At 31.8% G+C, this 14,720-nt stretch overlaps 2 protein-coding genes across 2 annotated transcripts; both read right to left on the reverse strand.

Moving 5' to 3' along the window:
• Positions 1-644: 644 nt before the first annotated feature.
• LOC119836520 (protein FAM136A) lies at positions 645-4,714 on the reverse strand. The gene is made up of 4 exons (XM_038361894.1): positions 4,523-4,714; positions 3,885-4,004; positions 3,034-3,132; positions 645-2,555 (listed from the first exon to the last, which is right to left on the reverse strand). Exons 1-4 carry the CDS (start codon positions 4,607-4,609, stop codon positions 2,418-2,420), a joined length of 444 nt encoding a protein of 147 aa, XP_038217822.1. The 5' UTR covers positions 4,610-4,714; the 3' UTR covers positions 645-2,417.
• Positions 4,715-9,576: 4,862 nt separating this feature from the next.
• LOC119836354 lies at positions 9,577-10,509 on the reverse strand. Its single transcript, XM_038361658.1, has one exon. The coding sequence runs from the start codon at positions 10,507-10,509 to the stop codon at positions 9,577-9,579; it is 933 nt and encodes a 310-aa protein (XP_038217586.1).
• Positions 10,510-14,720: the final 4,211 nt, after the last annotated feature.

Consider the following 14,720-nt stretch of genomic DNA (forward strand, 5'->3'; position numbering starts at 1 on the left):
AAAATTCTTCTTTATCTTACATTTTACTCGTATCAATTGACTTTTCTTTGTTTATTAAATATTTTATTTGTATAGTTTTTATAGTAGGTTGAAGTAGTTTCAATATGCTTTTTATATTATTATTAATTTTTTAGTTACATAAATTATCAGATTATCGTAATTTAAGACGATCGATTTGATTAATTGTAGATATATAGGTAAGCATTAAAGACAAAAGTGGTGAACCGATTTTAAAAAATTCTTTTATTTTGACAAGAAACCTGCTCACCACTGCGTAATACCAAGTAGTGCGGGAACAAATGCGAAAGTTTGCAAGAATGTTTAGATATATGTTTGTTACTCATTTACACGAAAACCAATCAACGGATTTTGATTTAACTTAAATGTGATATGTTATGAAGCAGAGTAACACATTAATTTTAAAAATACTTGCTTTTGCCGGAATCGGGCGCGGGTAAAACCCGTCATAGCTAGGCTATATTTTTTATTCTGAATCAACCAACAGAAAATAAAGAAATACGTTTAGAATAAATAAAAAAAGAATCATGAAAATCGAAATATCTAATATACGACAAAAAATACAGTCGAATAGCGAAGATCCTTTTTTGAAATCGGTTAATAGGAAGTTATTAATAAAACTGCAATGCATTCGATCAAATATTTAATTCTCTAAACTAAACAACACTTAATATACAATGAAGTAAATTATAACAATCACTTATGCAATTGCTTAGATGATTTCAGCCAATGTCCCTACTTTTATAATTTAGATACATGTGCACGTTGATAAATAATGGTAGTAATAATTATTAAGGAAATTACATGTAGGTGTAATAATTATTAAGGAAATTACATGTAGGTGTAATAATTATTAAGGAAATTACAGCCTTTAAGAGGTAAAAAGACACCTGCACATTTCTTTTTTCATACCAAAGCGGGTATAACCGGGCAACTGAGCTGGTGATTCGCCCGTGAAGCGATCACCACCGCCCACATCACTCGCAGAGGTAGTGCCTCTGCGAATTCGCTGCCCGCTTATAAGGGAAAAGGAATATACTTCAAAAAACTCAAATGCCTTCAAATTTTTAAAACAAGAAGAATACAATGGGATCATATGGCAGACAACACTTTAAAAAAAAAAAAAATATCATTTGAAAATCTGTTCATCCAGTAACAGTTATGTTATAAAGACTGAAGTCAGATGAAAACGCATTCCTTGTAGCCCCCATTAATTTGTTTTATTATTTACTCTCCTGCGCACTTAAATAGTGTATGTTGAGGTTGGCTAAAGCCGAAATACCAGCATTATTTTTTAATATTAGGTAGGCACAACCATTTTACCATTTATTATAATTATTGCAGAGTTAACTGTAGATACCTACCTTAAAAATGGTTTCGGAACTTTTTATTATATCTACTTACCAAAATTACGAATGATTTTTATGAGACTGATGGTAAAAATGATATACTCGTTACATTAAAGCAGTAACTATTTAATAATATAATGTATTTTCTTCCAACACAACAAAAATTATTGAATAAATGCATAATATTTATAAAAGTTCAACGATTATGTCTTGGCTATAAATGCTTGCAGTTGGATTACAAAAATACAAATTTTAAGCTTTCTTTTTATTTTTTTCATATATCGATAAAAAAAATTCTTGATTCTATTTTAACTTTAAGGAGCAACTGTAACCAAGTAATATATACAAGTTAAGTGTTCATGTTTTGAGACCATTATATATAAGTAGGGATTAAAAAAAAGAGCGCGGATAAATTTAAGACAGTTTGTTGTCTGAGTGACAGCTGTCAAAAACATATTGAATTAATCAGTAACAAAAGCCATATAACCATACAAAATAACACAAATAACAGGTATGTACGAATTAAGAAATTTTACAATCAAAATATAACCAACGTCGTAACCATTAGTTCTAAGGAAATTTTATTTCGTCATATTTTTGACAGATACACTTAAACGACATGGCCGTCACAAACCGTCAAAATTTTTCCCGCGTTAATTGAAAACCCTATATTGTTAATCTAGATAGAACATGACGTGTATTAGCAACTGTCAATATGCAATCCGGAGCTCTTATTAATTAAGCCAATAAATAATGAAGAAATTGAGTACATAATTAATTATTGTTTAATTCACTACTACCGTACTTAACAGTATTGTATCTGTATATGGCAGTATTAAATAAACACACTTTTACAAATGTTTTATAAATCTGATATTGTTAAATACATAATATTTTCACTAGCCCATTCACAGTATATTAACAGTATTTCGGATGGCACTGTTATTTATATCATTAACACATTTGTCATATTTATTTGATTAAAACTATGGTTTCCATTGTATAATCTGTGTATGTTATATATAGTCTACATTATTTATAATCTGTATTTCATTCGTTCCTCACTGGCGGCGGTTTCCCGCTCGCCAACACAGATTTCATTGTCTTCATCAAACTGGGAATCAAACCAATGTGCTTGTCGACACATTTTACTGCGCACTTTTCGAACTGTATCGTACATTTGTCAATCTGTGAAAAATACATAAAAAAAATAATAATTCTTGTCTAATAAATGTTACATTGGGGTACTAGACCAATTTCTAAAATGGGATCAAATAACAATAATTTTCTGTCATAAAAAAATTGTACAGTCAATTGCTTAAAAACCTATTTGGTAATTGAGTAACAAAAAATAGTATAAATTAAAAAGTAAAAAAATATATTTCTAAGTTTAACATTTAATTTTTACTTCTATAGCATTGAAATGAATGAGAAATTTTGAAAGAATAGAAACAATTTGATCACAAGGCAGGATTTGAACCCGTCACTTCGATAACAGGTGGGCAAGAGGCTAGGCGTTGCTACAGTTTGGGAAAAAACATGGGTTCGAATCCCAATCAAACTTTTTCTATTCTTTCAAAATTAACATTTTTCAAACTAGTTATGACACAAAGGTCATTTACATTCCTATTATTAGTTGAAATGTGTTATAAAACACACAACTCACAGTTTCTTGACTGGGATCCGGCCCTAGCCTGTCCCTGGCTGAATCATTGCAGTCCATGACGCAACGCTGCAGTCTGTTTTGAAGGAGGTTTATTTCATGCTGAAATCAATAAATTTATGTATGAGTTTATATAATAGATACATAGAAATATGGTACCTATACATTGACCATAAGGTTTATGTTTGTTTGTATTAGATGCCTTCTTATGTATACTATAGAATAAACATAAATGTATAACAAGTTTAATGAATTTATTTACAAAAATAAATATTGTATTAACATGGTATATAATAATGTAACCCAGCAAAAAATTCCCACAAGGATTTGTGTGAGATTCTTTTAGGCGGAGCATCAGTAACGGCTGAATAAACAATATTTGAGAGAGCATGCACACTAGTATCACAATTCAAACATTTCAGGGTGGGCTTGCACATTTAAAATCAAACCTATAGTACCTACAGTATAGGCTACCAGTACCAGAAACATGACTTGACTTTTAAAATACAAACTTCCACAGTTTTTAAGTTCAAACATTTTAATATTATGTAAAACAATGGGGTAAGCACAAAACTACTGTTGTAATAGCTAACTTTAATGTGTAAAGTCCCGTGCCCCTTAGTGGAGTGTGGGGTAGATGATATGCACCTGTTTCACTGAATGATTTTCCTTAGAGACAAGAAGGTGATCAGCCTTCTGTGCCCTGCCAGACTGAGACATTGTTTTATGAGTCACCAGAATCGAACCCAAGACCACTAGGTTTGATGCTCACACGTTAAACACTGTACCAGTGAGGCGGACCAGTAAACTTCCTGTAACAGCAACAAAAACATCCAAATAAGAGACAGTGTTACCTGAACATAATTGTTAGCCTGATTTAAAGATGATGTGCAATTCTCTATACATCCATGCACTCTCTCCAAGGATGTTTGCTGATCGTCGCAACACTTGGCCGCACATCTGTGCATATCACCCTGGAAGATAATAAATATATTGTTTTTTTTTTCTATAGATGTATAAACATTTGACTGATAGTCAAGTAGCCTATTCTTTTGAGGGGATTGAATTATGATTAAATGCTTTTTATTAACCACTGGTTAATAATTTTATGGTATATACAACATTTACGTCCATTCCGTAGAAATATAGGGATAAAGTCGCCTGTATGTTATTCCAGTTGTCCAGCAGTCAACAACTGTGCTATGTACCAAATTTCATTACATTCGGTTCAGTACTTTTGGCGTGAAAGAGTAACAATCATACAAACACATTACATTTTCGCATTTATAATATTAGTAGGATAGTAGGATAGGAAGTAGGATTATAAGGTTGTTTATAATCACGATATAATGATGATGCAACAATAAGTGTTTTTCTTTTCATTTCATATTTATTGTAAATATTAAGAAATATAAAATAATTTTACGTATTTTTATCATAAATAAGGACTATTACATAAGATAGATAAGGATAATATAACCTAAAACCTCACCTGCATTTTTCGTAAATAACTCCTATCGAGTTCATTGACCAAATTGGTCATTTCTTGTTCAATTCTATACTTCTGTGCCTCAACCATTTTTAGAGTAAAACTTTTAATAGACTTCTAATAAAATACAAATATTTAGCGATGAATGCGCTAACTCACAATTCCAATTTGAATTTTAAGCCGACTGTCAAAGTGACTGTCAAAATGACAGGAATGAATTCATAGTAGTTTTATAAATCAAAACGCAAGGAAATTATGCAAACAGACGCAATATTAAACATGAAAGTAGGTTTTTATTTCAAATATTTACCCTAAAGTACGAATTAGTGTAAAAAATAATATATTGAAAAAAGAAGGGCTTAAAAATAATATATTTGAAAAAAGGTGACTTTCTGTACTTAATGAAATGTACTTGTTATTAATTAACAAGTACAAGAAAAAAAGCAAGCTACCAAAACGCATAAAATTTAAAAGTTTTAACTTAACTCACCTACACACATATTTTTATACCTTTATGTTTTAAAGTTTCTAATGGAAAAACGAAGTAAAGGAAAATTTATACGTTGAAGATAACCATAGGTAATTATGATTTGTCTTTACAGAACTTTTACATTTATAAAATTTGTTTACATAAACAGTCTTCGGAAAATTTTACAACTAAGTACCTATGAGTTAGAGCAATGCTAAAATAATAAAAAACAAGATTTTGTGTTTTTTAAGAGCAATATCGCAATGATTTTAGCCGAATAAGTTTATTAAAAAATACCACAATTAAATGAACTGTGTAATTATTACCTTCTTAAATTATAATTTTTATTGACATTTTTTCAAAGGGAAGGCTATCTCGGCTAGGAAGGCTAGTGTTTGACGATAATTGCTTTAACTTTCAGTACCTTTCAGGAACTAATTTATTAAACCACGTTGCCAAAACAATTTTCATTATCAGTCTTTGTCCACATAACGAAAGTATGACAATTGAATATTAAAAATAATAGTAAGAATTAATGCAAAATACGGTCATACGGATACATTCTTTTGGACTTACTAGTTTATGAATAGAAACAAAATTTATTATAATTTAATAACGGTGTTTATAAAACGCTAATTTATTTCCAGCATTTTCGTGTATTGTTTCGAAAATTATATAGGTATTTAAAGATTGTGCGCAATTTGCTTACAGCAATTTAGTACCTATAGATGATATAGTGTAGGTACAAAATAGCACTAAAGGTAACGCCAAATTATATTTGAGCAAGTTTCAATATTCGAAATAATCAAATACATAATATCTATATATACCTATTATATACATAGAAAAACCTGTGTATGTTTACTTGTATCGATAATTTAAAGGAATTACATACAGTTCATATAGATGTACTTATTTACATTAATTAATTAATTTAATAACTCTTAAATTTTGAGGTATTCTTTCAATAAAACACACTTTACAATATTATAGGAGTTATTAATGGTTCCCATTCTTGACACAATGGTGTTGCCAGTTTTATACATGCATATGGGGGTGACACGGGAATAAATGCTTCCGAAACGTACACTTCATCCATACCATTAGTGAAAAAACTTTCACTAAATGCTTCAGCTACAACAGGCACTGCAGAAGAACTGTATCCTAAGCCGCAAGGGACTTCGACAGCTTGCGGTGGTAAGATCAGCTGTTGTGCGCAACATTTGGCGGATAAAATTGGCGCGCAATTTTCTTTGACAGCAACGACAGATTCACATGGTATTGCCATATGACTGATATTGGGACATGAATTGCAATTCCGATATGGTAATGTAAAACCAACCTGAAAAATTACAAATTACTTAACCAACGTATTTGACGTTTATAAATATAGAATATCAGATAAAATAATCTCACCTTAGTGAACGTGACTAAAACCACAATGATTACCGAGTTAACAGGAAACATTTTGGCAATTTGCTTATAAATTACTGTATATAACTGAACAAAACAATTGGTAATATAATAAATACACGGCTTATCACAAGACAATCATACATTTAGCAATTTAAAATTATGTAATTGTCAATGGAATGGTTGCTTAATATTAAAAAAATCGTGTGTAAATAATATTATTGTGTTTAAATACTGTAACAGAAAATAATTATTGATGAATAGAAAACGCTTTGTAATGAATAAATAATATTTTATGTGATTTAGTACAATAAAAGCATTAAAAGCATAAAGATTAAAGACCTTGCACACCTTTTTAGTAAACGATACAATACATATTACTTAAGTAGATATCTTAAACGACGTGATGTCTATAGGTACAAAAAACATATTGAAATAATAAAAAAAATAAAGAAAATAGATTAAGATTGTATATTATATTGTGCCTGTACTACTTACAGCAAGAGGAAATCTATCTATATTGACGTTCTATATTTTTTTAATTTCAAATAGATTGTTATCGTTAGGTATATTTAAAATCTATATCACAAAATAATAATACAGCAATGTTGGACTTGTTTGAACGCGCTAATCTCAGAAACTACTGGTCCGTTTTGAAAAATTCTTTCAGTTTTAGATAGCCCACTTATTATACATGTACCACGGGCAGAACCGGGGCGGACCGCTACTACACAATATCTACAAAAATCGTCGACATAACGAACTTTAGGTTACGAAATATCGCTAAAATCTCATTTCTACGAAAGTTACTACATAGATATCAGATAAAATATATTCTCACAATTTGTTCAATTTAAGATAGATCACGCGTAACAGATTAAAAATCAATAAATACAATGTTTCTTTTTATTCCATATCAAACAGGTGAACAGTATCTTAAAGTTTATTAAAAATGAAGAGGATTTTGATGGCCCTGTGTTTGTTGGCTGTTAATTTGAAGGTAAATATTTTTATCTCTAGATTTATATATTTCTAATTACAAAGCAAGTAAGCTATAATTTAACTGCATACTTAGTATCTGCATATTATACCAATCGGATAGATACCAATCGGTAAAACAGGAATATTTTACTAAGACTTCGCTGTCTGTCTATCAGTCCGTCCGTATGTCAGGTTGTATCTCATGAACCGTTACTTAAAGATTCAGGGATGACATATTTCTGTGTCTTTATTCACTTTATCATAATACCTTATAGAAAATTAGAATGTGAGATTTGTTTAATATATTATCTTATCCTCATCAACTATACATAGGTTTACCTACTAAGACGATAATTAAATTATTTAAACAACATGCAATAAATCTACAAAATCTAAACCGCCTCAATTTCGCATAATTCGAAAATTAAATAGGACAACACGGGAGGAACTAGCTTTCAAATAAAAGAGCATCATCAAATTCGATTCATCCAGTGGAAAGTTCTGTTGCACCAAAGCCAAAAAAGTTAATTCGCCTTGAACATCCCCTCCTTTTCTGATGTCAGTTGAAAAACCAACCACAAACGCAACTGAACACTCCACATCAACTATTGAGTCATAAACATATAAAAATTCGATTTCCTTAGTACAAATAAAGTACATTATTTCCTTCGATGAATGTTCCCACAATATTCGATAAAGTATAATGTAGATATAAATCTGACTATCTTGAAAAAGTAATTTTCTTTGGATTATCCATAAATTTCGCTAAGGATTTACTCACAAAGTTATGAATATTTAATACTAGAAGTATATCGTTGCTTACCACGACATTGTCTGCTTTTAAAACGTGTAATTTAACTATATGCATATTTATTACTTCAATTAAAATCAATAGGCAATACTTTACTTACTAATATTTCAAGGAAAAGTAGACCGAGAGCTCATTTTATTACAATAGAATATGCATAAATAAATTTATATAGATAAAAGACTGGGAAGAAACTGGCCTTCGAGATCCAGTTTACCACTAGTTCAAAGGTCAGGGTCGGCATTATTTTTGTACTACTGATATTTGATAAAATAACAATTAACCTTTTCTCTTGCAGCCAACCAAATCTCAGAACATGAATCGACACCAACCCAACATAATATTCAACCGGCACATACCAGAGAAGATAATAGAAGCGCCACGGAACTACATTTCCCAACCCTTAAACATTCCCTTTGCAATAGAGTACAACCAAGCCCCTGTGGCCCCTGTAGCACCCCCAAAGATCGTACCGGCGTCAAGTACAACTATAGTGACGGATTGTTCACCATCTGTTTGCAAAAACCTCGCCAATACATTACAATTGATGATTGTATGTAATTTGTTACAAAACCAGAAGGGCAGTACTGATTTAGCTTTGCAATTAGCTTCACCATTCTTAAATGAGGCAATGTCATCGCCATCGTTTTCGTGTGGATGTCCTAACCCATTGTTTTCTAACTCTGTGCCATCTTTTTCACCAATTGTTACAGCCACGTCATATCCAAACGTAATTGGGAAGCAGAGTGTGGTAACTGGTTATACAAACACACTGTCAACACCTAATTCGTGTCCTAATTCGGGATTGATTAATTTATTAAGCCTATTCAGTAGTTAAATTATATAACTGTCGATAAGTATTTATTTGTAGCAATAAAATATTACACTTATTGCGGTGTTGTTTTCTTTATACCTACTATCAATAGAATGAAATATTACGAATCTATAATCTACACTAATATTATAAAGTAAGAATTTGTATTTCTGTTACTCAAAAACTACTGGACCGATTTTAAAAATTCTTTCACAGTTAGAAAGCTGCAACTTCGCTGTAATATTGGCTATATATGTGGCACGGGTAAAACCGGAGCGAACTGCTAGTAGTGTTATAAAAAAGTGTTCAGTTTATTAATTGTAATGTTTACTCATATTTGTGTTGTTTATAATGGAAGTTTCAAGGCTGACCTAATGACGCCTGTATGTTTCACATTTATTAGATATAATGAGAATTCTATGATAATGCCACAGATGGTAATCATTAATAATTAGTTTTAAAACACTATGTCACTATATAAATCAGTTCATAGGAAGTCCTTAAACAGCACAATTGAAAGAATAACGTAATATCATATTTTAATTTATTATTTCTTACTTAACTTAAAATATTTAGTAATAAAATGATTTGCCGAAATTGTTGCAAGAGTCAAATGGTAACGGATCAATATTGAAATTGACGCAGGGCGTGTTGGCTGGTACATTATAACCAAAGTTGCGAGTTAACTGGGCAGGGATGGAAGAAGGGAACAACACTTCAGCGGCCATTGGTGGTCCAGAGACAATCTCAGTGACCCCTCCATAACAATTAGGTAAAAACTGCGCTGTTGGCCCAACAATTTCACTTATTCCACCATAGTAATTTGGGGAGATAACTTCAGTAACACCACCACAGTAGTTGGGTGTAATCGTTTCAGTGATACCAAAGCCGTTGGGGAAGATTTGTTCAACAATCTGAGGTCCATATAATGATGAAAGCGTCTCAGTTATACCTCCAAAGATGTTCGGTTGGATTGTTTCAATAACTGGTCCTGGGCCGAAAGCGGGCGAAAAAGTTTCAGTTAGTCCCCCACAAATATTTGGTTGAATTTTCTCAATACATCCAGACCGATAAAGGGGTGAAATCCTGGGCGCTAACCTTTCTACAATGGGACCTGCTGAGCCATATAGAGGTGAAAAAGATTCAGTATAACCACCGAATATGTTGGGAGTTAAAGTTTCAACGATTGGTGTGCCACAAGGTTGTACTATTTCAACAGTTGGTCCGCAAGGCGTAATGTATTCCTGCTGTATAACTTCCACTTGTCCGCAGTAAGGCGACTCTATGATAGGTGCGTTTATAACATTAGTACATAATGCAGGACCTAATGTTGATTCGAGAAGATCGCTAACGATAAGCAGTTGCAAAGCATTCGCTAAAGCGTTTGATACAGAATTGTCCACTATTGTAGTAGTTACTGGGGGTGATATAATTTGTGGACTAGATATGACTGTTGGTGCAGGACTTGAGCAGCCACATCGCTGAGATTGCACCTGGAAAAGCATTAAGGATGTTTAAATAAAAACATTAATAAATATTTGTGAATGCTGTAATTATTGCAAACTATAAAATAACATTTCATAAAATACAAGTCACGAAATTGTATGCAGATAATAAATCGAAGTTACGTTATACGCTAGGGTGGCGAAATAATTTTTCATGGAATTCTAAGTGATATCTAAATTCCATCCTGATAATTTATATACACTTTGAAATCATTAAAGATAGTATGATAATCAAATATCAACATTAATAAAGATAAATAGATACGAATAAATAAAAAGCGCATTTTATTCAAATGATTTGATCATTATATCATCTTATATGGGCTACAGAAACAAAAATCTTAATTTCGCTTCATTTAATAGATCACTCTTATGGAATACATTTCACATACCTGATAAATAAGCACGGATAGTGCGATAAATATTATTTTAAAGCCCATTGCAGAGGAAACTAATTATTAATGAAACACTGACATATAAACACTTAATTTATATAGGTTATTAGCTAATGTTAGATACTGATTTCAAAAGTGTTACAAGCACGCGAGCATTTTACTGAGAATCATAAAGAAATATAGGAATTCCTTGATATTTCCTGTCATGACGGGCCTGATAAACTGAATATGAAATTAATTTGTATAAACCTATTGTAAATATTGATAAACATATATAGTAATAAATGGAAATACTGCATTTAGATCAATAAAAATTAAGTATATAGGTTTATGTGACCATATAGGAGGAAAGAAATATTTATGTGGTGATGTTATCGACATGTGCAGATAAATTGAAAAATCAATTTATTTCCTGCACGCTCGCCTGGTCTCGAACCCCAACTTATCGATTTTGAAGTCCGAGGTTCCCACCACTGAGCCGCCACTGCATTTGTTTTGCAGTAATACAATTCAATACTTAATACGCATTATCAATTTGAAATATATATTGTTCATTATGTTTAAATAATTGTATTTCAATTTAAACTTCTGAAGAACATTTTGAAACCCTCATAAAATTGTCAAAGCACTTGAAGTATTATAATGGAAATAAAATTATATAATAACAGCACATAATGCTTCCCGCATTTGATGTTGGGAATATTGAATTAAAATGTTGGTGTTTATATTATCAAGTTAAACACTAGGATCATTGATTATTATATCTTTATTAATACAACATAAATAGTTTTTACTATACACATAAAAATAAAAATACAGAATTCTATTTACATATTCAATTGTTTAGTTTCAATTTTGAAACAGATCGGACATAGAAAATAAATCTTTATGATTATCAAACGCTAACATAGCGGAGTAGGGACTTTGGAAATCTTTTTTCGGATTATATTTAGGTCTATCAGCGAAAGAATTCGCGTTCATGGCTTCGTACGGAGACATGAGTCCACTAGGTCTCGACGGAGGTTTCGGAAAGGAACCGAATTTACCAAACGACATGACGTCTGCCTCGCCAAGAAATTTAGAATTCGGAGGCGTCATCCGTTGGAAGTCTGGCATTGCATCCATTATTGATTTGAATTGTGTGTTCTCAAATTCCTTGCAAGGGCCTACGAGGAAATTATCCAATGGTGAGATAGAATTTGATTCAGACGGTGGACTGTTTATTATATTACTTACTATTAGCAATTGTAATGCAATAGCTAAATTGTTTAGGACGTTGGTATCGAATCCAGGATTCTTTGGCTTTTCAACAGCTGCTGGTGTAGGTACTATAGGTAACACTGGTTCTATAATAGGTTCCTGTTTTGCTTTAGGGCATGGTGTCGTAGCTGGTTCTAATTTTGGATAGACAAAGTTCGCTTGAGCTGGTTGGTACGGTTGGAAATTAGAATAAGGTTTATATTCAGGGGCATATGTTGGTTTGGAGTACGTTTGAGGAGGGGTGGAATATGGAGTATACGACTGCTGTGGATATTGGCTTGTTGGATACTGGTACACGTAGTTGCAGGAGATCTGTTATGAAAACATTGATAAATTAACATGTTTACGTTGCTTAAATTGATGATAATATCTAAAATCATATCATTGGGCAATTATTATTTTTTTAATTTAATATCACGTATTTATCTCCTTGTTTTTATTCATCCATTTATAAATTAGTCATAAATCGTGAATGTTTACCATCAAAAACCATTGACAAAAATAGACACAAAAAATATGTTGAAATAACTAATTAAAAAAAAAATCCTTAAATATTTGCAAATCACTCACCGTGCTAAAAAGGATCTTAAAAACAACAATTAGCAATACATTGGCAGCCATTCCGGTATTCTTGTACGTCGATTAATGAATATAAAACTTTATTATTCTTGTTTTATCTATCATCTCCGTGTGTGTTATCTGTGGAGTAACAGTTGCATAATCTGCAACGTTAAGATAAATCACATGTCTAACGTCACTCAATAGTTTTGCTGTACCACAGATAATTATTAAATACTTATGGTTAACAACTAAAAATACTAACTGCCGACTAAAACCCTAATAATTTTTAAGTTATACCATTTTTCAGTACCATTCCGCTATTTCTAAGATTTTTCTAACCCTCTATCCTTCATTCAGTTTGGCAATAGGCTGTATCTCACGACGCGTGTAGACGGTTGAAATTTTAATAGATAATGCATTTCTGTTGTCGATTTAATTAAAAAACAACAAATCGAGGCTCAGCAACGGTTGTCACGGTCATAAATTCGATGGTTAATCAAATTATACGTCTTAATTTTCGGGAAGCAGTGGTGGCTCAGTGGTTAGAACCTCAGACTTCAAAATCGGGGTTATAATAAGTCGGGGTTCGAGACCGGACGAGTGTGCAGGAATAAATTAATTTTTCACTTTATCTGCACATGTGGATAACATCGCCACTGCTTAAAACGGCGAAGGAAAACATCGTGAGGAAACCGGCATGCCCAAGAATCAAAAAGTTCGACATGTGACATCTGCCAACCCGCACTTGGCCAACGTGGTGTATTATGGCCTGAACCCTCATAGGAGGCCTGTGTCCCAGCAGTTGGAACATATATGGGCTGATGATGTTGAATTTTCAGAAAGTATAAGTATACGTCCCAATTTCCGTAGTGTTGCGAGTCCCACTCGCGAATTAACGATTTTTATTTACTTTTATTTGATACTATACTCTATTTGTTTATTCTATTTTATTTAGGGACTTTGAGTCAATACTTTCTATGTCAGTCCCATAGTAAAAAGAGAAACCTAAGAATAATAATTTACTATACTATACTCGATAATTATTTATTCTGTAACCTGTCACGATTTCGCTCCAAGACCGGCTTTTTTAAATAGTGCAATTGATGCAATTCATTCATATTTCAAATGTCAATTATATTTTCAATATAAGCATACCGTAACTGTTCAAATCATTAAAGCTATTTGGAAAATTTTTGATTGAAAAAATCGTGTAGGTATCGTTCTATTTTCAAAACTATTTAAAAATAGAAGGTACTGAAAGAAATATAAGTATAAAATAGCGCGAAAACCATAGTTTTTGCTAGCTTTCAGATTAATAAATATTCCCTTGATACGCCTATTATAATCCGAGATTATATTCCTAAGGGATTATGTGGGAACAAGATTCAATATAATATTATATTGAGTCACGCACACACAAGGTGCGATTTAAATCAGAAATTAGTGCTGACGTAATGTTTTTTACCACAGATAAATTAATATCATAGTGTGTAAAAATAAAATGATATATGAATTGTAAATTGTGATGATAACATAATTTTTTTTTCTATAGAATGTGCAAAAAAGTGCTTATTTAATTTTAGCCTAATACGAACCAATTTTATATCCATAGTTTTCATGAGTGCATGCAGCAGTGAAATACTTTTTAGACCGATGTTTCCAAAATCGAAGGCGGTTCTCTATTAGAATGTATTTTATTTTAGCTTAAGTAGTAACTCGATAACTCGGGTTTTCAACCGATCCTTTTTTTATAACAATTCGTTATTATTTGGCTCCATTCTAAAATCTGGAGTGGTACGTCCCCCCAAGGAGTATCAATTTTTCATAAAAGAATAATTTTTTACTACCCGGCACACGCTTTCTGCCTTAATAGTAATTATTTACCTGATGTGCACACAACATTATAAACAACAACATTATATTCACTCTTCTATTGAGAACAGTGATAATACTGTAATTTGGAAATTTCTTAAAACCCTGGGCATTGGCAAACAT

The sequence above is a fragment of the Zerene cesonia genome, chromosome 24, assembly GCF_012273895.1.
Source record: "Zerene cesonia ecotype Mississippi chromosome 24, Zerene_cesonia_1.1, whole genome shotgun sequence".
NCBI lineage: Eukaryota > Metazoa > Arthropoda > Insecta > Lepidoptera > Pieridae > Zerene > Zerene cesonia.

Excerpts from the sequence above, each read along its gene's own strand:
- LOC119836520 (XM_038361894.1), bottom strand. The coding sequence starts at position 4,609 with ATGGTTGAGGCACAGAAGTATAGAATTGAACAAGAAATGACCAATTTG. Across the intron at positions 4,005-4,522 it reads GTTATTTACGAAAAATGCAG|GGTGATATGCACAGATGTGC; the intron begins GTGAGGTTTTAG and ends ATTATCTTCCAG. Across the intron at positions 3,133-3,884 it reads AGGCTAACAATTATGTTCAG|CATGAAATAAACCTCCTTCA; the intron begins GTAACACTGTCT and ends TATTGATTTCAG.
- LOC119836354 (XM_038361658.1), bottom strand. The coding sequence starts at position 10,509 with ATGCTTTTCCAGGTGCAATCTCAGCGATGTGGCTGCTCAAGTCCTGCA.